The sequence below is a fragment of the Chaetodon trifascialis genome, chromosome 13 (genome assembly GCF_039877785.1).
Source record: "Chaetodon trifascialis isolate fChaTrf1 chromosome 13, fChaTrf1.hap1, whole genome shotgun sequence".
In the NCBI taxonomy this organism is placed as follows: domain Eukaryota; kingdom Metazoa; phylum Chordata; class Actinopteri; order Chaetodontiformes; family Chaetodontidae; genus Chaetodon; species Chaetodon trifascialis.
In genome coordinates this window covers 15,686,281-15,712,180 of record NC_092068.1, presented here as the reverse complement: position 1 = coordinate 15,712,180, position 25,900 = coordinate 15,686,281, and the positions used below count along the sequence as shown (strand labels likewise).

At 42.0% G+C, this 25,900-nt stretch overlaps 1 protein-coding gene across 3 annotated transcripts; it reads right to left on the bottom strand.

Moving 5' to 3' along the window:
- Positions 1-398: 398 nt before the first annotated feature.
- parga (poly (ADP-ribose) glycohydrolase a) lies at positions 399-25,225 on the bottom strand. 3 transcript variants are annotated; one of them, XM_070978051.1, is made up of 19 exons: positions 25,055-25,161; positions 24,308-24,369; positions 23,909-24,090; positions 23,419-23,644; positions 23,133-23,265; positions 22,329-22,451; positions 22,134-22,214; positions 21,210-21,284; positions 15,527-15,619; positions 14,111-14,265; positions 11,134-11,213; positions 10,965-11,025; positions 10,805-10,880; positions 8,677-8,824; positions 4,962-5,040; positions 4,690-4,798; positions 3,796-3,901; positions 2,460-2,588; positions 399-1,822 (listed from the first exon to the last, which is right to left on the bottom strand). In XM_070978051.1, the coding sequence occupies exons 2-19, from the start codon at positions 24,334-24,336 to the stop codon at positions 1,641-1,643; spliced, it is 2,067 nt and encodes a 688-aa protein (XP_070834152.1). In that variant the 5' UTR covers positions 24,337-24,369; positions 25,055-25,161; the 3' UTR covers positions 399-1,640. The 3 variants fall into 3 exon arrangements, with proteins under 3 accessions (XP_070834152.1, XP_070834150.1, XP_070834149.1); XM_070978049.1 differs by having other exon boundaries at positions 23,419-24,090; positions 24,308-24,366; positions 25,055-25,225; XM_070978048.1 differs by having other exon boundaries at positions 23,419-24,090; positions 25,055-25,219.
- Between the last annotated feature and the right edge of the window lie 675 nt (positions 25,226-25,900).

Genomic DNA, 25,900 nt, shown 5'->3' with positions numbered 1-25,900 from the left:
AAGCATGTTTGGAGGAAGAATCTAATTTGTCTGAAAGCCCTTGGTACACGTGCTATCACAAAAATCAATCATATTTCAAATGATTAAATAATGTATGGTTTCATGAAATTGACAAATGTTTGGTGCTAAAACACGGTTACAAATACATAAAAAAGAAATTAATTCTCTGATGAAGGCAAAAGCTGTTATTTCTAGATGATCAATGAATAAATACTGTTTACTGAGAATAATGGCTTTTAGACATAAAAATTTTAAAATGAGTGAGTTAACTGAAGTGAAGCTGCAGAACCTTAAAACAGCTGGTCCCTCAAATGACTTTGCTCTTGTGTTGCTGATATTGTACTGATCCTTTGGTCATTAGGGAGTGAATCGTATTGATTTGAGCACAGAAATACCACTGTTACAGGATATGCTTTAATTAAGAAATTATAATAAAAAGAGGACAACCGAAAAAGCTAAAGTACAGTACTATGCAATGCATTTACAGTATTTAATCTATCTATGAACCCATTATTAAATAGAACCCACAATGTCAATCAGAAAATACAGTAAATAATACAAAAAAAACATAATCACAACCCCAAAGTAAATGTTGAGTAAAAACATTAACAAAAATATTTTACGTGCAATTCTTTATCTGCTCCCCCCTTTATTTATATATACAGTAGCAATACTGCATTTAACACTAAATATATTGGAAATGATTAAATTAGTCAGAATCAATGATCTAAGATGAAAATGACCACAAATTCCTTCCATCTGTCTCCTCTGAGATGACTCTCATACCAGCAATTGATAGTTTTGACTCCTATTAAAATAAGGACAATATGTGTGTCGAGCATTGACATCCTAGAGGATATAAAAGAGCAGCATATATTTGTAGAATATTTGATAAATAAACGTTACCCATGCATAGACTACAGTATGGCATCTCATCATCTCTGCATTCAGGAACCTCACCACAGCCTGGGTATGGTAGATAGAGAAGACAACTCATCCAAAAAAACGTAGCAAACACAATATAGGACAAGATAAGTAGGGAGGGTTATCATGTCCTGGATTATTAATAATGGAAAGTGTCCACAACCATGCATATGATGAATATTTGGCCGTATTTGCAGTTAGTATGCAAAAACAGAAGATTTCCACACCACATTTAGACGAAAGAAAGGCCTAACAGCAACCAGGATTTACTATTGCTATAAGTCTCTGAAACATTTCACCACATCTGGTGACTTACGACAAGGCTCCTATAATACCACCAACAAGAAAGGCAAAACTGTGTTTTGGTAGTTTGTGTGTTGGGATCACAAACTTAAAGGGAGTGTGTGTGTGTGTGTGTGTGTGTGTGTGTGTGTGTGTGTGTGTGTGTGTGTGTGTGTGTGTGTGGGTGTGTGTGGGTGTGTGTGTGTGCGCGCGCGAGAGAGAGAGAGACAGAGAGAGACAGAGAGAGACAGAGAGAGAGAGAGAGAGAGAGAGAGAGAGAGAGAGAGAGAGAGAGAGAGAGAGAGAGAGAGAGAGAGAGAGAGAGAGATTGTAAGTGCTGAAAACACATTGAGGTTTCTGAACCTGGAGTGTGTTTTACATGAAGAGACAGGCGGGGGGGGGGGGGGGGGGGTTAAGTCGCAGCTCTCCCCGAGTTAATGAGAGTCTGATGTTACAGGGGACATCCCAGAATCCTTGGAGGAGTCCAGGGCGTTGGGGGTCGCATGACAAGAGACGTTCTCATAGATGAAACTGTAGAGAGTGATGTCAGGTCGAGTCGTGCGGCAATTCTTACACACCAAACTGGAGTACTGGATCAAAAGGCTGTACAGCCTCCCTGGGAGGGTAAAGGGGGGTGGTGCAGAGAGGGAGGGGAGGGAGCAGGGGTCAAGAGAAGGAAGAAATATGGAGGGAGATAAAACAGGATTTTTAGTGGAATAGATAAAAGGGACAAACAGGTTGAGAGTCAAAGAACAAGCGAGAGAGACAGAAACTGTAAGAGAAAAAAAAAAACGAAGAAAAATGAAAGCGTGTTCGGGCTCATTTATAAATCACACGCACGCACACACGCACGCAAGCCGTGAGCTTTTTCTCTGTAGCTCCACTTTAGGAAATGGATGGCTAGAGGGGAATTTCTCTGAAAGGCTTCAATAAATGTCAGCAGAAGAAAAATGAAAAGAGGGGGGAGGGGAGAGGCTGGGGTCAGTTCAGGCAGTAATCCACTCTGCAGCTAAGGCTGAATGGATGGGCTGAGGAACGTAGACGGCCCATAAGGTGGAATAACTTAACATACACATGGACTGCACTCTGGTGTTCATGCATACTATCCCTGTAATGTCGCCAACAAGGACAACCTCCAAGAGCTGCATGAGCCTCCACCAGTGGCTAATATCCTCGTCATCCCCGCTCATTATGTAATTTACTGCAAGAGCTCAACAGAGGTAGGAGAAAATTATTTTGTGTGCAAGTCTTACCGACTGTGACTTTTCTCTCAGTGAGGAAAGTGTGTATTTCATGAACGTCCCTCATGAGCTGAGCATCTCCAAATGTGAAGTACGCCACGTCTCTCCCAGCCTCCGCCGCAGCCATCAACTGAATCAGTGCTGAAAAAGCGAGAAGCAGAGCGCTCAGGGGAATTTCAGGCAACAATGATGGACGCATTAGCATCGTTAATACCCTTCAGTTTCAGAGGGAAATCATAAATGTGTAATTGACCACTGAAAATAAGATGAGGAAACTAAGTAATTGGTCAATAAGCTGGATAAGGTACAGCTTCAGGCAGAAAAGAACACGAGTGACGGGGGCAATTTGTATCGGAAGAGTAAATAATCCAACACTGGTAGCATAGCCTCATCAACGGGGCTCAATCTTTTAGCCCTTGCAAATAAGATCTTAAGACTTTTAAATATTTAACAGAATGGATATTGATACCAGACTAATAAAAACAGAATGGTATCATTTGCAAAAGCTTTGCAATCTTTAGAACAACATAACAGCTCAGTCTTATGTAACTACCACAAGTCAGCTCCAGGACTATAATGTAAAATACAGTTATTGCCTTCTAAAAATACCAGCTAGGCTAGTTGCAGGGCTAACAGGAAGGGGTCCCTGGAAGCTAATATCATCCTCAGGGACTTTGTCAAGTCCAGCGGATCTATTCATAGCCTAGCGTACTGCAGAGGAAACTAACAGCTTCACATTTAAATGCAACTGTACACAAACATACCCACGTTACTCCAATCTCATTTGCATTCATAGTGCAGGATGTTTATGGGAGGATGTGGGTTTTAGCACAGCACAAGCTCCACTGAATCTTGGAGTGACACAACAGTAGCTCCTTTAGTAACTTGTAGCATGTTAAGCATGAACAAATTTAACACTGTTCATATGTTGACTAGTCAAAATTTGCAGTGTGGCGTCATCGAACGAACAGTGAGGGGGCTCTGCTTCGAAAGAGTTATGCTGTGTAAGCTCACAGGGATCTGCGTCAGCCTGGATTTACGGTGTCCCTTGCCTGTAATCAATTGCCCTGTTAATAGAAAACATAAATGTGTGTCAGCTGATCAATAAAGGGAGGGAAGGAACAGGTGAGCGACGCCCTGGGAGAGCTGCTAATTGACCACAGGGGTTTTGAGAGAGGCCACATCTGTAAAGTGGTTCGCACAGTCCTTCAGCAGGAGCTTCAATGGCTGGGACACACAGTGCAGATGAAATCCAGTCTGAGCTACCGATGTTTGAGTAGAACTTTTCAGCTCTCATGTATGAAATCCCCTTATTTTGAAGGAAGCATGTCATGCAGCCAAGTAATACCTTTAAGCCGCGTGTCTCCACCAAAAGCTCCACAGCCCCAGTTGCCTGTGGCTACCGCAGAGAGGTGCTTGGTGTTGACATTACTTCGGAAGAATCCACAGTACGCCTGGGACAAATGCACAGGGAGGAGGAGGTAGGGAAGGAGGGGAAGAAGAAGACACAAGGCAAACTTTTTTAATACGTCAGGACAATATATTAGTGTGCCATGTTGACATCTAAATGGCAGTGTTTTCAGTTTGGTGGGTTTCATGTGCGCTGGACATCAAAAAAGCACAAGCAACAACATTTTGGTGTAAGCCTCAAGTCAAGCCTTGTCGGCACTGTGCATCGATGCAGACTGATCGCTCATCTGTGGTTTTAGCATGATGCAGTAATAAAGCAGTGGAAAGGCATCTACAGCATATATGCAGGTGGGGGGTGCAGGCACTGCGAGTTGCTGTCCTTGACAAGTCATAGTTGTCGTGCGTGACGTGCAGGGCGCCGAAGCAGCAGATACTCAGCAAGAGGTAGAGGAAAACACGACTAGTACAATAAACAATGTGGAAATACTTCACAAAAGCAGAGAGAGATTTGTTTGAACTCTCATTTTCTATGGTATGAAATGTTAAACAAACAGAATTTAAGTTACTCATAGAAGGAAAGAAAGCTGCTCAGGGTTTAGTCCAATCAGAAAGCAACTTATTTGCAAATAGCCTCTCAGAGCCAATCAAGGACTCCGCTATAACCCTTTACTGGTTGTATTTAACACCATTGGACAAGAATCGATAATTGTTCTTGGCTGGTAAAATCTCCCCTGTGATTATCTGACTACTCTGTGGGAGTAGCTGATGACTTCTAAAATGCAGCAGTCATGAAATGCCATAGTGCAAACACACTAGGACATCTCCCTCTCACCTTGTTCAGCTCTCTGATCATCTTCTCAGGGAGAAACTGCTCCAGGAAGTGCCTGAATCTCAGAGCATCAATGGCCACTATCTCTGTACATCGTCTCTGCCAGTCATCCCTGGAGGTGAAACAATGACAGAGGTGGGACTGACAATCAGTAAAAAATATCCTCCCATCTCTCCCCAAACCTTTTCTCTATGGATTAAATATATTTGGTTTAAGATATCAACACAAAATAATCCCAAAATATTGTTAACTAGTACTATATGGAGAAAAATTACCTGGGCGTCTCATCCTTGTGGCTGTCCTTCCATTTGTAACTCTCAGCATAGCCTGAATATTTACTGTACTGTTCTGTACCTGAGGAACAAGAAGGGAAGTCAAGAAAAAAAAAAAGACACAACTCAGTATTCAGCAGTCAGAGCACACACTGGGACTAAATCTGTTTCAGCGCCTTATTTCTTAAATCAAATTTAGTGCTTTCTGTGCTCCCCATGTGAGTACACAGTATCTGCTTGTATTGGATTGTCATAAATAAAGGCCATTGATTTAATAACTAATCCACTTTGGGGTTTGGAATGAAAAGCTTTCAGCCGTAATCGGAAGAAATGGTTAGAACAGAAGAAGCTAACTGTGGCCATATTTGCAAAAATGCTCGCATGAAACATCGCTGTATCATTCACTAACTGATAGGGTGACACCTCTGCAACAAAAGGACATTACCCTCTTTGCAATGTGTACTGGTACGTGCTCAGGGTTACAACGATTTCATCATTCGTCATTACAAATACAGCAGCGCTCAATTCTGAAAATGATGCCTATTAAAGACCCCATACATTATGCATTGGGTGTGAGGAAGTTACTTCAATGAACATGTGATTAACATAGCCTTTGAGGCTCTCCAGAATGTACTGGCAGAGTGAGAGAGTTTTGTAGCTCACAACAACCAGAAAATATGAAAGGTATTCTAAAAGCTCTTGACTTGATTTAATTCAAGCGTCTACCAATACTGCAACTGTAAAACAAGCTTGAAGTCTAAGCTTTTGTGCCTTTCTAAGATGAAGTATGACTCACGCTAATGGCCTGCGCTGCTGCCAGGACATAACCCAACAATGACGGCACAAGGCTTGCGCCATCCCAAGTCCAGTCGGTCAAATGAAGTACATTCTACAACAGTGGCGACTCCTAACATCGAACAACAGGCTACCAATATCACTTTCACCATCAACAGAGCTGCTGTTCTCCTCCTGCTCGACCTTGATCCTATTTATCATGGCTACCACCCATGACAGCATCCTGGCATACAGGTTTCGATCACGAGATTACATTGCGGCCATCTAACTTCCGATCCGAAAACGCCTATGGACAGAGTGATGGGACGCACTGAAGACCCATGTTAGGACACCTCTAAAGACGAAGAAAAATGATTAACTAGACAGAAGACAACAACAAAGACAAATGAAGAGATACAGATAAAAATAGTGACTAGCCTTTAAGAGGAAACACTGCATGCGTGCAAGGAATATTCTGCAAGGTTTTAATGAATCTATGGCGTAATTGGCCCATTCCATTAGTGGAGCAATGACCTTAGTTGGGCTATAAATTCCTTTCTGTCCAAATGTAATAAAGTTAAGTGGAGAGGAGGAGGAGGGAACGAGGGAGGGTGGCAGAGTGATGGGAGGCAGAGAGGGGGGAGGTGACCAACCACTGAAGGTGACTTGGAAGAGATGGGACTTTCAAAGAAGACAATGCGGCGCCATACCAGACAGACAACGCTTAGCTTGCTAAGCAGGAAGGTACTAAAGAAGAGAGAAGTAGATTTAACATTGACAGAAGAGAACTGGATGTGTGCATTTGTTTGGTGGTATTACCAATGTGGGTCGGGGGCTCTGACACCACGTTGGTTCTCCCTCCTCTTTATTCTGCTGTTGCAGCCAGCCCATAAGCAACAATCAACACATAGCAAATACAGTGTGCTGAGGGTGCCTGTCAGACCAAGCAAACTCTTCATATTTTGTTTGTCCATGTGTCTCTCTTCTTTGGCACAAGCTCAAAGAAGACTCCACCAACAGAATCATTGAAGTGCAGACATTAGGGAGCACCATTAATATTTGAGTTTTTGCACAGAGAGCCAAGTTATAATCTGTGTCCTTGTGTCGAATGGATGGATTTATCAAATTATACTGATGCCTCATGTGTCATCATTTTAATGCCTTAATGTAATACAGTGCCCAACCAGCACAATTAAATAATTGTTTTGCCAAGCTAACAAGATAAAGTGGGAATAAAACATATGATGTGGACATGAATCAATTGACTAATTCACCAATTAAGGCCATTTTGAAACATGGCAAAGGGGCAATGAGATAAAACTTCATGCAATACAATGACACTGTACACCATGTATGGTGTAGTCATGCAGGTGTTCATAGTGTGTCAACCCCTATACTTATGTTGTTGTTTCACATTTTTTTTGGCAATAATTGCACATAGGCTACCAGTCTTAAGTATGTGCCTCCATTATTTTAATCTGTGCTTGCCCTTACTTTGACCAGTGGTGGTGGGCGAGGCACAGCTGTGTGTCAGGGGGAAAAAGCAGGGATGGCCAGAAGAGGAGGAGGGAGACGAGTGAGAGGGCAGAACACTTAGACAGGTTGACGAAGCTGAGTGAGTTGGAGGTTGAAAAATAGAGCAATTCTGCTGGAGAGAAATGAAGGATAACTGGCCAGTCCCAAGTGAATCAATGCAATGGATTTACCTTCAAACTGGATGGAAGAACAAGAAAAAAAATGAAGGGAGCCCAATAAACACACAGGGCTCAATGAAGGAGAGAAAATAACTCAGGGACGAAAACAACACAAGATTACCCTAAGTTAAGTGTAATGTAGGAACTAGTTTAACCAATCTTGTTGCTGTGGTATTTTATTGGTTGCCTAGTGGTGGTTTTAGGATTCATTGTGTGTACCCTTGTCTAAATTTAAGGGGTGTGTGCACAGTGGTAAGGTCGGTGGGACTGACCAGAGCAGGGCACCTGAAAACTTCCCTTATTTTCAAATCCCAAAGTATGTGTAATATGTGTGTGTGTAATATGTGTCTTAGTATTTACTTCCTGCTACAATACCATATGCCAATCTATGTTAAAAGACTAACATGCCACGACTAGAGCTAGGTACTCACTCTCTGGTCCTATATGACCAACTCACACTGATCCACAAGATGCTAATTGGCAGATAACAACAGCAACAGGACATGCCATGGCAGTAGCAGTGGCACAGTATCTGTCAGCTCTACAGTTGCTGTGCTCCATTCCCTGCACAGTGTGGGCAAACCAGCACCATGTCACAGAAAACTCTAACTGGGTGGAATCCTATAAATAACATGCCCTAATATACAATGTGTGTGTGTGAGTGCACGTGTGCAAGTACATGTCCGACAGACACCACAAAGACAATAAAAAATGTAGTTACTGGTACATGTAATCTCATTCTTTCATTCATCTCATTAACATAAGGTGAGGTTTGGAACATAGTTGAATTGGCCTTGAGGCTTGGCTCCCTTTTCATCGCAGTAGTCTGGCGTAATACCTGAAACACTGCTGACACTCTCGCTCATGCTCCATCTTAACCTCATTACTGAATAAGACTCCAAGACAGTCACACCCCTTTGACTTGAGGCAGCAACTTACTCCCAACCCAACAGGGGTAATTCACTGTATTTCCTGGTAGAGCACCACAGCCTCAGAGTGAAAAGAGGTGCTGACTCTACACCCATCTGTTTCATACGCTGCTGCAAACAGCCCCAGTGTGTGCTAGAGGTCACGGTCTGATAAAGCCACACAAACTACATCATTTGCAAAAAGCAGAGAGGCAATCCTGAGGTCACTAAACCAGACACCCTTCATTTGTCAGCTGTGCGTAGAGATGGTGCCCAGAACCTAAAGGCTGAAAATTATCTGTGTGCATGTGTGTGTTTGTGTGTGTGTGTGTGATAATATACCTGTGATGATGAGGCATTCATTGTATTCCAAAGCTTCAGTGAAGAGGCGAGAGACAATGAGTTCAGGGTTGATGACGAACCTGATCTCTTCCTGGACCAGTCCATGTCCGGTCACTCCTCCACCTACAAACCTGTTTGCAAAGTCCACCTAATGAAATAAAAGACAGGAAATAGAAGATAAAATGGCATCATCCCAAAGTTCTCTGGAGTTATGTCCTCTAACTTTATCTTCTTCTCTTTACAGCTTTCATCATCACTCTGGAACATTCATGAATTGTCAAAATGGACTGGGACCCATTTAACAAACTCACTCTGTGCATGGTGTGCAAGTTAAAATGTGACTAGCTAGACAAACAATTCATAACAAAGTGACTGATTCAACGATGTTATTACATCGCCTGTTGCCCTGCCCATTTGAGAAGAACTGTGAGGTTTAGCTGTCACTCCCATTATTTGAACAAATGACTCTATTAGTCTCTCCATATTATCTGTCACCCACTGTGGACATTTAATACAGATAAATGTCTCAGGATCACTGCACTGCTTCCTGCATGCAAATAATCATATCAGGAAATCGTAGCACAAACACGCACATGAAATTTAAAAAGACAATTCAAATACCAATCAAATCTACAATTAATGGTGAGCAGACAAAACAACCAGTGCAGTGTCTGTGGCCTCATAACGGGGAAAACAAAATAGTCAAATTTAGGGGATCAATCTGTGGCAGAAACTGATCCCTGACAAAGGCCGAAAAGATGAAAGATGATTTTCAGATTACGTTGTTTTCAGTAGAGGTCAGTAGATCAATAATTAACAGAGAATTGCTGAATCGAAACTGCACAATATGCTTGAGGTAATGTAGAAACACTGTGTTCCCAGTTAATAGTTGTTTATGTAATGAGCTGATGGAAAAAATGACTACCAGCCAATATACCATTATCAGATTCATATCTATCCCAGCATTTTCCAGTTAGCCTCAGCTGTACTTTGTTGCTAATTAGCTAATGTTAGAATGCTGAAATGCAAAGTTAAGATGCTAAACACGATAGGCCTTACATCTGTTTAACATCAGGCCTCACAGAGCCACTAGCATGGCTGTAGACTCATTTAGCAATGTCCTAGAGTTCAAAGCATGTAACATGGATAAATGGACTGAGCCAAAATTATTTATGAGATCACTGAAGATTTATAGGTGCTTTGTGGTTATTTCTGGGCCTCCTGTTTCATTGTAAGAAATATTTGGAAGAGATACTGGAGCTTCATGCCCTGTAAGCCCACTCCTTGTTTTTGTGGCATGGATATGAGGACAGCCCGTTCGATCTCAATGCTGCTATTTAAACCGCCTGTCAGGGGTGAAGGTTCTGCTCACTGGCCCACAGCTACGTCAATCTGTGTGACAGAGAGTGTGTTTGTATGTGGATGTGTGTATGTTGTCTAAGGAGTCGCTCAACTCCTCACCTCCTTCACTCGCTCACCCCTAACCTCACCCCCCCTCACCCTTCAATCCCACCTCCTGACAGAATGACAGCCCACTCTGCCCTATCGAAACTCAACGCACAGCCAGTGCCCAGCCTGCTGGGGTAGCCATCAATCCTCCTGGAGGACTCCTGGCCCACTGGGTCGCCCCAGTGAGATGGCTCATCCTCGTCATCTTTTCCTCCTTGCGCCGCCTTCTCCCTCATCCCCCACCCCAGGGTCCTCTCCTCCACCCTTGCCTCTCTGAGCTACTCAAGTGTATACATCATCTGTCAAGGCAGAGTAAAAAATGCACTCGCCATCCTCGAACACCAAGCTGAGTGAGGAGATGGGGTGATTCAATGCAGACATAGAGCCAATAACATTCCCAGATATGCACAATAAAATATACACCCAACTTAGATTTTCTGCAGGTTGCATCTATGCAGGGTCTTTTTGACTTTTGGAAGCTAAAAGGGAGGGGTATTGATGGTCAGAGATATCAAATCTGATACTGAATCGACAATTTTGAGACAGTTTGTGGTGCCACTGTTAGAAAAACAAAAAATGAAAATGATTGGGGAGCACTTGCAGGAAAACACTTTTCTTATGCCAGGTTGAATTACTTCTTTTACTTGGCATTAGATGCAAAACTGTAAGGAAGTCCTACCTGCAGCATCCCGTATCCGTCGTCCTCAATCGTCCCCTCACACGTGATGTGTAGGCGTGTCAGCTGAGTCTGGGAACTGAATCCAAAAGACAGCAAAACTTTCAGATTATTTTAAATTCAGGTCACAAAGTCCATAATGTAGTAGAGCATAGAGTAATACCTTTCCCAGTTTGGAGGATTGCTCAACATTTGTCTTGTGAATGTAACAAGACCCTTGGGTTCTTGAAAGAAAAAAGACAAAATAAATCAGATTAAAAAACATCAGAAAAACATGGAGAGCATTACAGAGAAACAGTTGCAACATCACACGGGATATTTTCAGTGCTTACTGGACTGTGTAATTCTCCTGAAGTAACACAGCAGAGTTTTCAATTTCTCAATTTTTCTTGATGAAGAACCTTCAAATAACCTGAAACAGAAAGCAAATGGGAACAAGTTCATGAAAGATCTTCTTGCAGGGTACTGATTTAGTTACAGCACATGTGAAAAACTCGGCAAATACTGACATTTCACTATCTTAAATAACAATTTCTGTTAGAGCAGATGAGGGACATGTAATGTTTCAAGTCATTATCTATAGCTCACTGCACAACCATGCTACAGCATGTCATGAGTGAGGTCAAGCTTTTAAACTGGCATGATGTCTCTCCCGTCTACCTCCATCCTTCATACAATGGTACTGCCTGAGGCCACATTTCAGTTCTTCAGAGTTATCATAAAAACTAGGGTGGATGGTGGGTGGAGGTGGGAGAGAGAGAGAGAGAAGGAGCAAGCATCGGGTGGACATCTTAAATCACCCCATACTGAGTCTCTCCTTCTATTAAAAGGGACCAAAGCGGATAACTAATCACAGTTAAGCATTCATTGTTCCCTCCCACCGCTTTCTACCCAGACCAGTACAGAAATAAAAAGAGGGGACAAATGAAGTGCACTAAAAAGCCTTCAGCGAGAAGAAAAATAATTTATTCAAGGCAATTCCTGCTAATATTCAGTTTGCCCCACTATTTAGATTCCTGACACAGCGCCTCACTCACGCTCTGTGACCCCCCCTCCCCAATTCCCTGAGTTAGTATAAATTTGGCAAAATATAGCGTGGAGGGCATGAGGGTGAGATCTCCTGTATGGCCACACCTCATACCTTGCTGAAGATAGAATTATGAAGGATATAATCACAAAATTTAGTGCAGCAATTTTAATTTTCAAGGACAGTCACATTAATTCTTTGGTTCTTATCCACTTTAACATTACTCACCATATAAAGTATACTGGGAGATGATGTTTCCAACAGCTTTATCATTACTAATTAGGCTGTGTTCTTGTAAATGAGATAGGCCATCACGTGGTCACTCAGTTCCCACACAAAAACACAGGTTTTATTTCTCAATAATGAGCTGTCTTTGTTCATTCAACTGTTTAACAGGCTTCCTATGTCATTTTCTTCTCAAACAGAGGAAAACACAAGCTAAAGAGATAAGTCTGCCTTCTTTCCTCCCCCTCGAATCTATCCATCACTTAACAGAGGACAAACCTTGACAGTTCTGCCAAAACAGCAATCAGCAGATTGCTCGCTGCTCTGCTTGTCCAAGACAGAGCGCTACTGTAGACGATAAGCAAAGTGACGGACACTCCCTCAATTACAGGGCGAAAGGGAGGGCCAGTAACGATCCAGGGCCCATTTTAGACTGCACTGGTTGTCTTGTCTTGTCTCATCTTCTCAGAGACACCGAGGCTTTTTTCCCCCTCTTGCTCTTTCCTGTATTTTGCTGCTGGCAGAAATGCTGATAGTGAAGGCAGGCCCGAGTGCCTGCGACCAAGTGCTGGCACGGGTCTGAAACAGCCATCCCCTGCAAGTTGAATCAATGCTTACATTATTACAGAGGCCTCTTCACTTTGCCTGCCACTAACGTTTGATGTGGAGGCAGATATCATGCACAAAAATGAATGATTGTGAGAGTATGATTAAGATTCAGACACACGAGAGGGAGTCGAAGTGGGGGGGGGGAGACTGGACCAAATCACAAACAATCAATGTGGCCATCCATATGACTCATAAAATAATACTACTTGACCCCCAGGGGAGAGCAGATGGCTAATTAGACTCTGGATAGCAGTTAGGGCCCACGCAGATTGCTGGAAATATCAAAATTATATGGTACTAAACCTAGCCTTTCTACTTTCTGCAAAGAGCGTAAGCAGTGAGGTGCCTACTGTCTACAGATATGGGAACAGAGCTGGTAAGAAAATCTCATTATAACTCTTGCTACCACCCACCTCAGCCATGCATCTCAACTTTCTATCCACTATCAGCCGTGACAAAAATACATGAAGTCCAAAAAATGTCCACCAGATTCAGCCAGACATCTGCTGAAAGTCATCATATCAAATATCTTCCACAGAAATGACAGAAATAAGACAAAAAACAATAAGCAGGACCTCGTTAATAACGAAAGATTCCAGAAAACTGTGATACAAACAGCATAAGTGCAATACTGCCACACCTTCTGCTGCCATCTGCATGTTACACCAGTACAGCAGAGGTGTGTACTTCAGACAAAGAGTGCAACAGCCATTGCTTTTACAAGTATTGGCCTGACTGCATTCATGCATCTCTTCCCTCTGTGACAAATTAAAAGTATGAGGAGCCAGAGACAGATGCACAGGTGTGCACTTTAAAACAGCCTATCAATACAATTTGTTTCAATTAGTCATCCCAGGCTTTCTTAACAGACCATTGGTTCTGAGTAGGTAGAAACAGAGAACACCAATTTAACACTCCTACTCTGAATCTCGCTCCCACACAAAAGGAGAGAACAGAAACATGGAGCTCAAGGAGATTCTCTGCCCACAGTCCCACCCTCAAGTTTGTAAGGTGACCGGGCAGTTATAGCACGCAACAAATGGGGAAAAAAAAACCATAACAAACATAAATATGCTCTTTGATTAAAAAAAAAAAAACATAGCACAGGTTGTGACCGTTGTGCTAAAAAGAAGCTTAAATGTCACCGTGTGTAAATTTACTGGGCACTAACTTGATGAGTAAAAGCTGAGTAAAAACATAGAATTCATGAATTAGGGGTTTTCAAGGCAGTAGTGCCCCCTTATGGAAATCAGTTTACTTTCATCTGAACAGTCAGACCAAAAAGAGACCCCATCAATCAAAATGCCACCAGTTTGTAATAGACAGCTGTACTGAAACATGAAAACAGCACACATCTTTAAATGTATTTGATGACGACTGCATCAGTCAAGCCACCGGTCGCTGTTTTGTGTCTCCCCAGTTTTCTGCAAGGGATGGTGCACCTTTACCTGTAGAAGTTGATCTCTGGATAATTGCAGTACTCGGACTTGCGGGAGTTGCGTCGGGGGAATGTGCAGAAGAAGGCATTGGTCAGAAGACAGGCTATTTGCTCCTGAGAGAGAGTCAGGGAGTGGTTCATCCTTGACTTCAGTAGGGGAATTGGCTAGAGAGAGAGAGAGAGAGAGAGAGAGAGAGAGAGAAAAAGAGAGAGAGAGAGAGAGAGAGAGAGAGAGAGAGAGAGAGAGAGAGAGAGCTGACTGAAATCCGAATCAAAACGGAAGAAAGAAAAACACAGACGTAAAGAGAGATACAGCAGAAACACATAAGGTTACGTGGGTGCAGTACTGTAGGTCTGAAGGCAGATGGGGGCAGATAATTAGTTTAGCAATCTAGCAAGCAGAAGAGGCAAGAAGAGTTCCATTAGGTAAATGGGTGGTAGTAATTAAGGTCCTGGTTTTCTTGCTCTACCCCAGGTTCATTTAGTCAGACACTCGGGACCCATCTATCTTCAGTGATTAGGGCTAAAGAGCCTCCCAAGGCTGCCCAGTTAGCAGATCAATACCAGCTCTAATAACACACACACATAAGCATTAGCCTTGATGCTCAGTACTGCAAAACAAAGCCAAGAGTCAGAAAGCTTCATTTACCAAATGCTACAAATGATAATCCTCTATCAGTGCATTGTTCCCATCATACAATCTGGCAGTCAAATGGTACGAGTGCGAGGAGAAATCTGTTGCACGAATCCCCCCCTTTAGACAAACCTGAGCATCCTTGACGTTCTGCCCTTGGTTTCTGTTTCCAGTAACAACTGGAGGGATTTTCCTATCCAGGCCAGCGTGGGAGCTGAACTAACTTTATTAAATTAAACTGAAATAGATCACCGAATTACAAAAATACCAAGCTTGGAATTCTGGCATCGTTATAATTGATGACAGAGAATGAACAAAGACAAATGGGGATGACATTTAAAAGATATGTGACATGGATCAGCACCATTTACTGTGAATAAAAGAGAGAGCCTCTGAGGAGGAATGGCTACCGTGGATGTCGAAAAGACTGAATTTTACATTTCCTAAGCATAACGTATCACATGGAAGACTGGACCTGAGACGGACCTCTCCTCTCTCAGCTCTCTTTTCTAATGAAGCAGTTCTTGATCCGGACCAAAAAGCGGCATTCATTATCTAGCAGATGTAACTCATGAGCTGATCTTGTATAACATCCACCGTCTAACCCTGAACGCACACACTTCCATCCCTCCTCCTGCATATATACCATAACGCTGTTGATCTTTTGATTGACATTTTAAACCCACTGCCCACTGTATCACAACAGCTCACCTTTCAATTTTATAACACAGCTCCCGCAGACCCCCTAAACATACACTGTGTACATATTCAAAAATAGCAAACTGCACTTACCATTGTGCAGAGGCAAGGAGCACGGAGTGCCAGGTCAACCATAGCTGGCAGTATGACCTCAAACAGGTGTTGTGCCTCACAATGCTCAAGATACTGGAGAGAAGAGGAAAAAAGAGAGATACAGGCAGAAGTATTGTTAAATGGGATCTCTCTGTGGAGCTGACTGCCTAGTTAGGCAGGCAGTTACTCAGAGCCAGCAGTCAGAGTGACTGATCTGATCTGAAGTGACATATTGGTTTGTAACACCACTGATTTTCCCAGCCAAAATCTTAAGGAGAAGATAAATCTAACAAGTGTTAAAGTCACACAAATGTTTGATTTTGTTTTCTGACTATTCAGTTTGCCAGTTTACAAATTTTACATTGAAAGTCCATTACTCTTATGATCTGGGAAACAGGTTGGTTGAGTGATACCTTATTTTTTACAGGCATATTTCCAACACGTTATACAATCGGTGAACAACAGTTCATGCCCATGTTCCAGGGTTCCTACACATTTTCCATATCCACAGTTTTCCAGACTCAAATTTCCAGACTTCTCAAGTTGATTTTTGAGACCATATATGACATCTGAGAACAAATAGCTGAATATAAGTTTCTTTAGTTGCTTTTATAAAGCAACTAAAGAGTTGCAAATAAAGAACTGAAAATGAGCTTAAAAAATTCATTTAATTCGTTTCTTTTTTTTTTTTTTCCATATATGCCTTTCAAAGATCCATCCAATTATCTATACCGCCTATCCCTTTCGGGGTTGTGGAGGGGCTAGAGCCTATCCCAGCTGTCAACAGGCGAGAGGCAGGGTACACCCCGGACTGGTTGCCAGTCGATCGCAGGGCAACACATAAGACAAACAACCATTCATACTCACACTCACACCTAGGGGCAATTTTAGAGTCACCAATCAACCTAATGAGCATGTTTTTCTTCTGTGGGAGGAAGCCGGAGTACCCGCAGAGAACCCACGCATGCACGGGAAGAACATGCAAACTTCGCACAGAAAGGCCCCGCCCTGGGATCGAACTGGCAACCTTCTTGCTGTGAGGCACGCGCACTACCTGCTGCGCCACAGTGCTGCCACCTTTCAAAGATATTGAAGCATTTCCGTTCCAAGTAATTTGGTCATGGTTTTAGTTGGGACACAGCTGTTTTGCAGGCCATGACATAGAGGAAGCTCTGCGCAGGAGTGCGCGTTCAGTTGCACGGCATAGCTGTCGCCTTGCTTTTGACGACATCGAGCTCGCTTTGGCCTACGCTCTCTCAAACAGCGGTAAACATTTTGCCTGCGCCAAACGCCATGAGAAACACTCTTATTTCTTATTTTAGGAAACAGAATAGAGCAAATGCAAATATTTTTCCATGCTCATCCAGTCTTGGAAAGTAATTTTCCACACTACATAGGAACCATGAAATTACCTCTATTTCCTAAGTTCTCTTTCAACTGTAAATACAATGAAACCTGAAACGTGATTTCCTTTCATTGATTTCCAATACTCAACACAATACTCATTAAAGATTTCTTTTAGGGTTCAATATTGTTTTGTTAGGACAACAAGACTCCCCAAATCGTGCCCGAAAAGTACGAGGCACAACCAACGTCTTGATGAAAACCTTCAATGGTCTAATAACTGCTTGACAGTGAGTCTGAGGTCATAACCCAATACCAGTACCCAATATCTAAAGAAAGATGCTCAGATCTCTTACATATAACAAGAAAACTCAGAATCAGTGAAGGCAATGGAGGTTTATTGTTGTTTTAGGGTGAACTCCCACTCCGCAGATATCAATAATCCCAACACTTCGACAGTCAAAGGAGAAATAGAAATGCTGCACAGCTACTCGCTACACAGAACCTGTTTCACCAGAAACTACCATCAATCTGGGAGCGAGCCTGCCACGGCTGAGGCATCCATACTTCAGCCTGCAGCTTACCTCAGCATCCATCTGCAATTCCCTCTAAAATAAACACCCAGTTATTCCATCATAGACTCAGATTTACAGCGCAATCACTTATGAGTGTATTGGCTTCGAATGTCACCGTCATCAATCACTTGCCTTATTCTATCAAGGTGAGCAGGGGAGCTCCTGCTGATTAAATGGACCCTCTGGAGCAAATGCAAATGACCAATTGTGGATAGAGTGGCAGGGTGGCTTGATTTTCAACAGGAAGTCTTTGGCGGGTGATTTGGCCAGGGGCATTTATATGGCTGCAGAGCAGGTCTGACTAAATGCTGTCAGAAGTAATGAGCTGGCAGACATCATAAAGCGCTCCTGTGGGACTAATAGATGGTAGTTGGTGATGTGGCAGGGTGAGGGTAGAAAGATGATCCCCCAGCCCTTCACACAGCTACAGCAGCCAGCCACAACAACTCAGCTGCACACACAAACTCTACTTTTCACATCAATACCTAAGACAAAGTGAGCTCTAGCAGGACAGTCCAGATTTACCGCTGCATAAGATAATGATGGATTACACTCTGCTCTTCCATCCATTCTCATCTTTACAAGTTATTTTCATTTCCTGGCAGCTCAACCCACGCAGGCCTCCATTTCACTTTTTATTTAGAGGTCTTCCAAGAATGTTTTCAATGCATTTAGTGTCAAACTCTGACGTTTCAATCATTCACTGTATGAGAGGCACCTCGGGACAAATATTGTACTTTTTACTATATTACCAGCACCAGTACTTCAAGTGCAGTCTCAAAATCCATCAAACGCTATGATGGAACTGGGTCTCATGATAATCACCCCAGGAAAGGAAGACCAAGAGTTGCTTCTGCTGCAGAGGGGACGTTCATTACTCAGCCTCAGAAATCACTTAGTAACAGCACCTCAGATTAGAGTCAAGTAAAGTTCAAACAGCAAACACATCTCAACATTAACTGTTGCTTTGCTGGTCAGACTGCCAAACACACCTCCAGGCCACATGGAGGCCATTGTGGCATCCACAATCACCCCACCTAAACCCAACCAAGATGATTTTGGATGAGATGGACCAGAGAGTGAAGGAAGGCCAACAAGTGCTCAGCATATATGGGAACTCCTCCAAGACTATTGGAAAACCACTCCAGGTGACAACCTTCTTAAGAAAAAGAACTATTTTAAAACCCTCTTGGATTAGCTGGAAAATGCATCATCACAAAGCTGAAAACAGGCCTGTTTTTCTGAGCTCATGAAAAGTTTGGCTTTAGGGAATAGTCGCTCTCACAGCACAGTGACGCTACAAACTTAGAGCATGATGACTTTATAGATATGATGAACTGCTGTAGATTAAAGCACTCAACATGACATAAAGTATCTAAAATTAGCTACATTTTAAGCATCAATAGTAGTAAAATGCAACATTATTGCAGCAATAATATTTATCTGACAGCACTGACAGAGACCATTTTCTGCAGAATGAGTATTTTTACTTTTGACACCTGAAGTACATTTTTGTGGTAATTACGAAGGTTTTGAATGCAGGGCTTTTACTTGCTGCGAAGTATATTCACAGTGTGGTGTTGATACTTTTACTTAAGAAAATGATCTTAATCCTTCTTCCACTGGCTGCTGCCTTGCTGCTGAATGCTCATGTATTGGAGCATCAGCTGTACTTGCTCCAGGAAAGCTTTTCCTGCTCAGCCCTCAGACATTCATCAGAAAGTGACACAGTGACAGTTTCATTTGGCAGGGGAGAAACTCTAAGACAATTTACAGACAAGCCCTAATTTGGATAACTGTTTTTTTCCCCCTACGGCTATTACATGTTGAGCAGAGTGTCAATCACTGGCCCTGGGGCAATGCACCACTAGACAATTACCCCAGTGCTGCACAAATGTTGCAGATTTAATTAGGTGGTCTTGGCCAGGGAGTGTAACAGTTAGGATTCAAACTACAGCGTAAGGAGACAAACATTTTTAAAAAATGAGCAGAGAAACCGTAAAAATGTATTCTGACAATTCCTAATCCATCGGGTTGCCCAAACAGAATGACTGGACAATTCCATATGATGCTTCACTACGTCAGCCTGCGTGTGAAAGATAAATCACTTAAGACAGCGCACGTCTGCTGTGGAATGGCACCTGTTAATCATTCCCGCTCAGTTTGCTGACGTATTGGTCCGAAGGCTCCCTCATCCTGCGTGCATCAGCTGACAGAAATGTAACTGACAGAAAGCCATCACAACCAGGAAGTAGTCTGTATCTTTACACATGTATCTACTCACATTCCTGTATCCCTTTACTTGCACGTATTACATAATTTTGAGTTCTATTAACTTCTTAGATTCAAACCTGTATGTTGCTAAATGCCTCAGCAGGCAAGAAATGATAAAACAGAAGGAGGTACTGTGCTCAGGACAGTGAGTGGAGCTGCTGACGCTATAGACTCCTGGAAGGGTGAGTTTCTTGCTGGCTTTACTCAGCATCCTTACCGATTTAATGGGACCTTTTAATTAAATTGGATTAAGCTATAAAAGGCCTGGGCTGCTATTGATCTAACGCACTCTCTGCTTTACTCTGAGAAATTATTTTAGGGGGAGGGGGCATTTTGGAGTGCTCTGAATTCAGCTGAGTAATCAGGGATGTAGAAGGGACGAACATTTGGTTCCGACATCAATCTGAAAGGACTGGAACAAGTATCAAATGTTCCCACTTCATTGCAAATGAATTCATCAGTATTCATCCATTACAATACTAATGTTGTTCCTAATGGCTCCAAGAAAGACATGAACTTGCCCAGAAAGACAAAAAGCTACAAGCTTTACTAAATGTGGGTAAGCAATTTAGCCTTCCAGCTGAAATTGCTTTGCTATCTATTTGAAGAGTCTGTCTTCTTTTTGTTTTTTTGTTTGGGCACTTTTGGTGGTAATATGGTTTATTTGTTGACTCAATTTGAAGTAAACACACAACCAGCAGACAGGCTATATTACAAATAGTGTGTCTAGGAGATAGGAGTATCTAGACTCTCCAAAAGGACTGATGTTAACATGGAAATACAAAAACAGTTTTTAAAAAGTAATCTCATAACAATGAAAGACAGGTAAACAATCATCCCACATGGGAATACGTTTCTCTCACAACAGCCCCTAACTGTCTGAACAGAGGATAAAAAGTGTTAAAAAAGAAGAGGAAGGAGACAAAAAAAAGAAAGACATTCCCCTGGTTCACTTGCAACAGCTGCTGTCGCCATGCTCTGTGCTCATCTGTCCTAACTGCATGACGCCTATTTGATCCCATGAGACTCTCAGGTACTGGGAAGGGAGGACGCACGCTGATGGGCTTGCAGCCAAACAGAAAAGCAGGCTCCCTTTGCAATAACAATTCTAGTTTCTTCATTACGGTAAATTTTAAAGGCACCATAAATCAAAGTGAGTTAAACAAACACTTCCAGCATCTGTGTGGGAAAGTTCACAGGGGCTGACTGTCAGAGCTGTGATGCTGACAACTGGCTGCATTTCACTGAGGTGTTTGTTTAGATGTCAGCTCTCTTAAATTGCAAATATGAAAACCCTACACAAGTACTCTATTTCTATAAATGAGATGTGTCATAAGCTTCATGTTCAGCAAAGAAGCATAACTGTGACATGTTTTGGCAATTCAGGGTGATCAACAGGCTTTAGAAAAACTGTTTTAACCATCCTGTTTATCTTTTGTACAAAACCAGCCTATAAAAACCAGGTAACAGTCATGTTTCAAACAGCTTACCTCTGTGCAAAGAAGGTTCAGGGCAGTGAAGTCCCATTTCTTTGCATGGGCTGTGTTGTATCTCAATATTGCATCCTGAAGAGGAGAATTAGGAGTTATCTATTAACAGAGACTATTGTTAAACATAGAAAACTACACACAAAAATATTCAGGAGCACAGATTAGAAGTCCTCCTCTAACACATGATATCACAAGGTCCAGTATATTTGTTGCAAACTCTGCCACCATGTGGTTGTTTCTGGAATAAGATCTGGATATTTGATCAATTGAAATTGGAATAACTGGAATAACATACATATGAGCAGAATTTCTCCAGCAAATTTGGAAGCTAAATTCGAAAAAGCATCTTGTCTTGTCTTCACTGTCGTCGCTGTCTTCACCATCCGCCTGTGCTGCGCTGCCTTTTTTCACAGGTGTTTTCAAAAATGCTTAGAGGGTGGATAATTCAAAAAAGAGTCTCATTTTTTGAGTGGATGGAAAAAAAAACAAAAAGCTTTTTGCCAAAATGATGACATATGACCACTCAGACATGTTCATGTTCAGAAGGTGCCTTTCTGTTGGCCATTTCTCTGCAGTCACTTATTTGCTAACAGTGTGTGCAGCTCTACTGAATCACAATATAAGTGATCACAGAGAGTAGGAGGTGTCAGAACAGAGGTTTGAACTGCTGAGACCATGAAAAGTAAACTGTCTCTCCCACTCCCTATGAGATGATGGATGTAATGCACAACTTTGTTGTTTGCTAGAATAAATAGGAGGGAAAAGACAATTAGCTGTTTTCTTCGGTTTTGTGTTTCAGTGGGGACAAAAATTTATAATAGAATAATTATGTTTTCAAGTCATTTCACATATAAAAAAAACTGTTGAAAGATGCCATAGTGAGGTCTCAGAGTATGTATTTCCAGGCCAGCACAGCTGTCTTACCCTCACATCCAGAGAACTCTTGAACCCTCCCTGCAAGGCAGTATGGATCAGCTCCCACCGACTTTGGACACCACCTCCATCCTACATGACACCAAAAGACATCGGTTTTCCTACAGTGTTCTTGCAGCAATTAACCTTGTTGTAGTACATTGGCCTGTTTTGAAAAGCCTGCAAAGCTGTGAGGTAGCAGTATACCTCAGTCTCCACAGGAAACAGATTCTTCTCAGAGCAGGGCATCTTCACAGATACGTCGTCCCACGCATCTTTGAACTTGCTGGGGTATGAGACAGGGACCTCTCCCTCTCTGAGGAGATCTGTCTGTAACAGGGAAACGAAATGGCACAGAAAACAAAATGTATTTACATAGAGATAACTGCTTATTCTTTGATCATCAAAAAGATGGTATGGTAGATGTGAAAAAAAGTCAGTCATTTTGGCTGCGGTCATTACTTGTAAACAAAATTAATTAGGAAGATTACTATATGGGTCTAACATCTTATCACATGATAAAGAGCATACAAGCTTGACACTTATTTTACCTATGGACTTTGCTGGCTAACAATGAGACTTAACAAAGCTGTCCTCATTTTAATGTAGAGATGTGATTTTCTTAAAACAGTCATTAAAATTCCAGTATTCTTGTGAGTTAGAGGGTGATGGGTGGAATCTAGCATGGGTGACAGTACTGACAATGTTCCTGTGGGACTAGTAGCGGAGGACAGTCTGATAGTAGCCTTACTGACAAGAGGCCCTGAGGGGATCATGGAGAATGACTTCACTTTGCCCAGAGCTGTCTCCCTTTTCCTCATTCCCACTGTCTGTGTCTAAACAGCCCTATTTACATTCTCTCTCCCACTTTTCCCTGTCTGCTCTCTTATTAAAAGACCAAGTGGAGACCCATCCTATGATGCCCAGACACATCCACATTCTTTTTATTAATAGTTCTCACACAATACCACATATAAAGAAATCAAACAGAACAAGTGGCTGTTGACTCACCCTGACTGTGACTGTGTGGTTTGACCCTACTTTCAGGTGAGGCAAAGGGGGGGCACACTGAGGCATCCTGTTCAGCTCATCTATGGGTGTCCCCAGCCATCGTCTGTCCATATTGTGCAATGCGAATGAAACGCTGCACAGAACATAAACAGAACAGGTCAATATAACACACTATTACTGAAGGGCATTGTGAGCATAGAGGAGCTAGGACACAACAGAGAGGTGATTTACTAATCAAAAAAGACAAAATGTGGTACAGAGAAGTGTTGAAAGTATTCACAAGTACCTTTCAAAAATTGCATCAGACTGGCTTCCAATTAAGTCCTGGCTCATATCAGAGGAGCCACTGCACTCTGCTATCTCAGCATCCTCGGTTCCCATGGCAACCAGATGGACTCTGTCTTTAGCCGAACATCCAGAATCAGAGTCTTTCACAAACTGCTGAGATTCCATTACCTGAGCCTTTAAAAAGCCAGAGTCCTCTAGGCAGGCACTGCCATCATGATCCTTGTCTGTAGAGTTGTTGACAAGCATGGTTTTAGGGATGGGGCTGTCTGGACTCAGCATCTCCACATCACTGGGTGTACTTACACCCTTCCTGGGACTATTGCTAAGACAGAGGATGAGTTTTGGATTTGGAGAGTGTGCAGAAAAACAGGTTGTTTTAACAGGGTGAGGACCAGGTGAAATGGACCTCTTAGATTTCTGCCCATTAGAACAGTGTGTTTGAGCTGCGTTACTTCTGCTGCCTGAGAGGACACACTCATCCAGCCCACCTGCAGACCCACAGTCCATCAACTTCTGAGATGCTGCATCATGTTGTCTGTTCTCCGTTAGCATACAGTCTTTTGAAGTGTCATGCTTTTCTACTCCACAGAAGAGTTCCTCTTTTCCATCTGTTAAGTTTGTTTTTGGGACATCATTCTTGACATCTTCTGGCTTGACTTCAGCTGTCACACTGCAGCAGGACAGAAAGAGAACAAAGAGAGGGGAGGCCTTGTTAGCAGGCTGAATCTACAAAAGTAGAAAGTGCACTTTTCAGCTTTTATAAGTATATTCTATGTCCATATTCCTCATTATAAACATACTTAGAACAACCCATGCAAGGCAAATAATCTCTCTTTGAACAAAATGCTTGAGCACACAAAACACTAATGTTAACTTGACTGCTTTACCTTCCTTGAGACTCCATCACTTCATCCATCTTTTACAGGTCATACAAGATGAACAAAATCTGCTTGAGAGGGAAAAATATTAGCATGCTGAAAAGCACTATCTAGATGATTTGATACATGACTAAAAAGTTACTATATGGCTACAGACTGCTCGTTTCATGTGATTTCACAGAGCTTTGTTTACATCTGGTCTTGGACGGAAGCTACACTTAGACCTTTGGTAGGGAGAGTCAGTTAAACTTAAAAAGGTGTTTTTGGACTTTGCTTGCTCCACTTTCTCCGTTCATGAGGGTGGGCAGCCCGCCGGGTTGAATTTTGGTCTCAGCTTTCAATTCAGCCTCTTGTTTGAGGTTAATTTCTGACAGCATTTCTGTACTAACAAGTTCACATTCGGCAGGCAACACATTAGGAGAGAAGCTGCGGCTGGCATGCTCCACAAAGCTACAATGAGCTAGCTAACTAAACCTAACCTTACAGTTTTGATAGTATCTTCGCTGTAAAAACTGTTACTCGGCTATTGGTGGCACAATACTTCTTCCCGAGGAATTTGGTTAACGTTTGTAGCTTCCTTTTTGATACAAACACACCCTGCAGAACATAAAACAAGTAATCTTTAGCTAACTTAGCCTTGATTGGCTACATATCTAAACGTTAGCTTTTATTTGCTAGCTTCGATGGCGCTAACGTAATTCAACCTGATCGAGCTAGCAATGTCGTCTCCATTAAAAACGAAGAGATGTAACTTACAAACATGTCCCTCTTTGTGTAAGACTTCTGACTTAGATGCATTACATAATTATTTATTTAATTTCATACACAACCATTTCTGCCTTGACCATGTAACACTCCTTATGTTATCGCCCCGTTATTGGTTTACATTCACTTCGTTGTTGTAGGCAGCTGCTGTATCTTGACGGCAGGAAGCTCGGGACGAATCAAAACCTTTTTCTTGGGAAAAGAGGCGGGATCATGAGTTCGTATCTTAGCAACTTGGTCAAAAAGGAGTTTACTGTCGTGCAACCGTTAAAGGAGCATGACTATACTAGAGAAGTACCAAAGTAGCAGCAATGTATCCATAGATAATACGACAAAATATCAAGTGTTTTATAACATTTATTTATCAGTAGTGAGTGACCCAACTTTAGCGAAACATTATTTGAATGTTGTACCTAATTTTAGACTGTTTTTTTTTATTGATTAAATTACTGTTCAGTTTTCTCCTTATTACAGACATTTTACTGAGTTGTATTGTAATGAACTAATGTCATGTTATGTGTACCTGTTTTCATTTTTGTATTTGAAGTGGATAAAAAATGCCATAATGGCTCTTGTTAAACACTGTGTTGATGTGACGTTTTACATGTTAACAACTAATATGGACACAGTACTGTGTCCATATCAAAACTAGTTTTGATGTCGCTACCTTGTTTGTTGGTTATATTTCAAATTTCCTTACATTAATGTTGCTACAGATAGTTTCCAAACATTTGCCCAAATGTTTACAAAATGTAACATAATATGAACAATTTGATCATTACAAGATTTATTAAAATATATCATTCTTGACATTCTTGATTTAGTTTTTCTAAATTT

Bases quoted from the DNA above. Each gene is read 5' to 3' on its own strand.
- parga (XM_070978049.1), bottom strand. From the start codon at position 24,336: ATGGATGAAGTGATGGAGTCTCAAGGAAG. The intron at 21,285-22,133 runs GTAAGACAGCTG...TCTCCTCTTCAG, and splicing joins AGAGTTCTCTGGATGTGAGG to GATGCAATATTGAGATACAA. The intron at 5,041-8,676 runs GTATATTATCAC...CTTGTTCCTCAG, and splicing joins TGAATGCCTCATCATCACAG to GTACAGAACAGTACAGTAAA.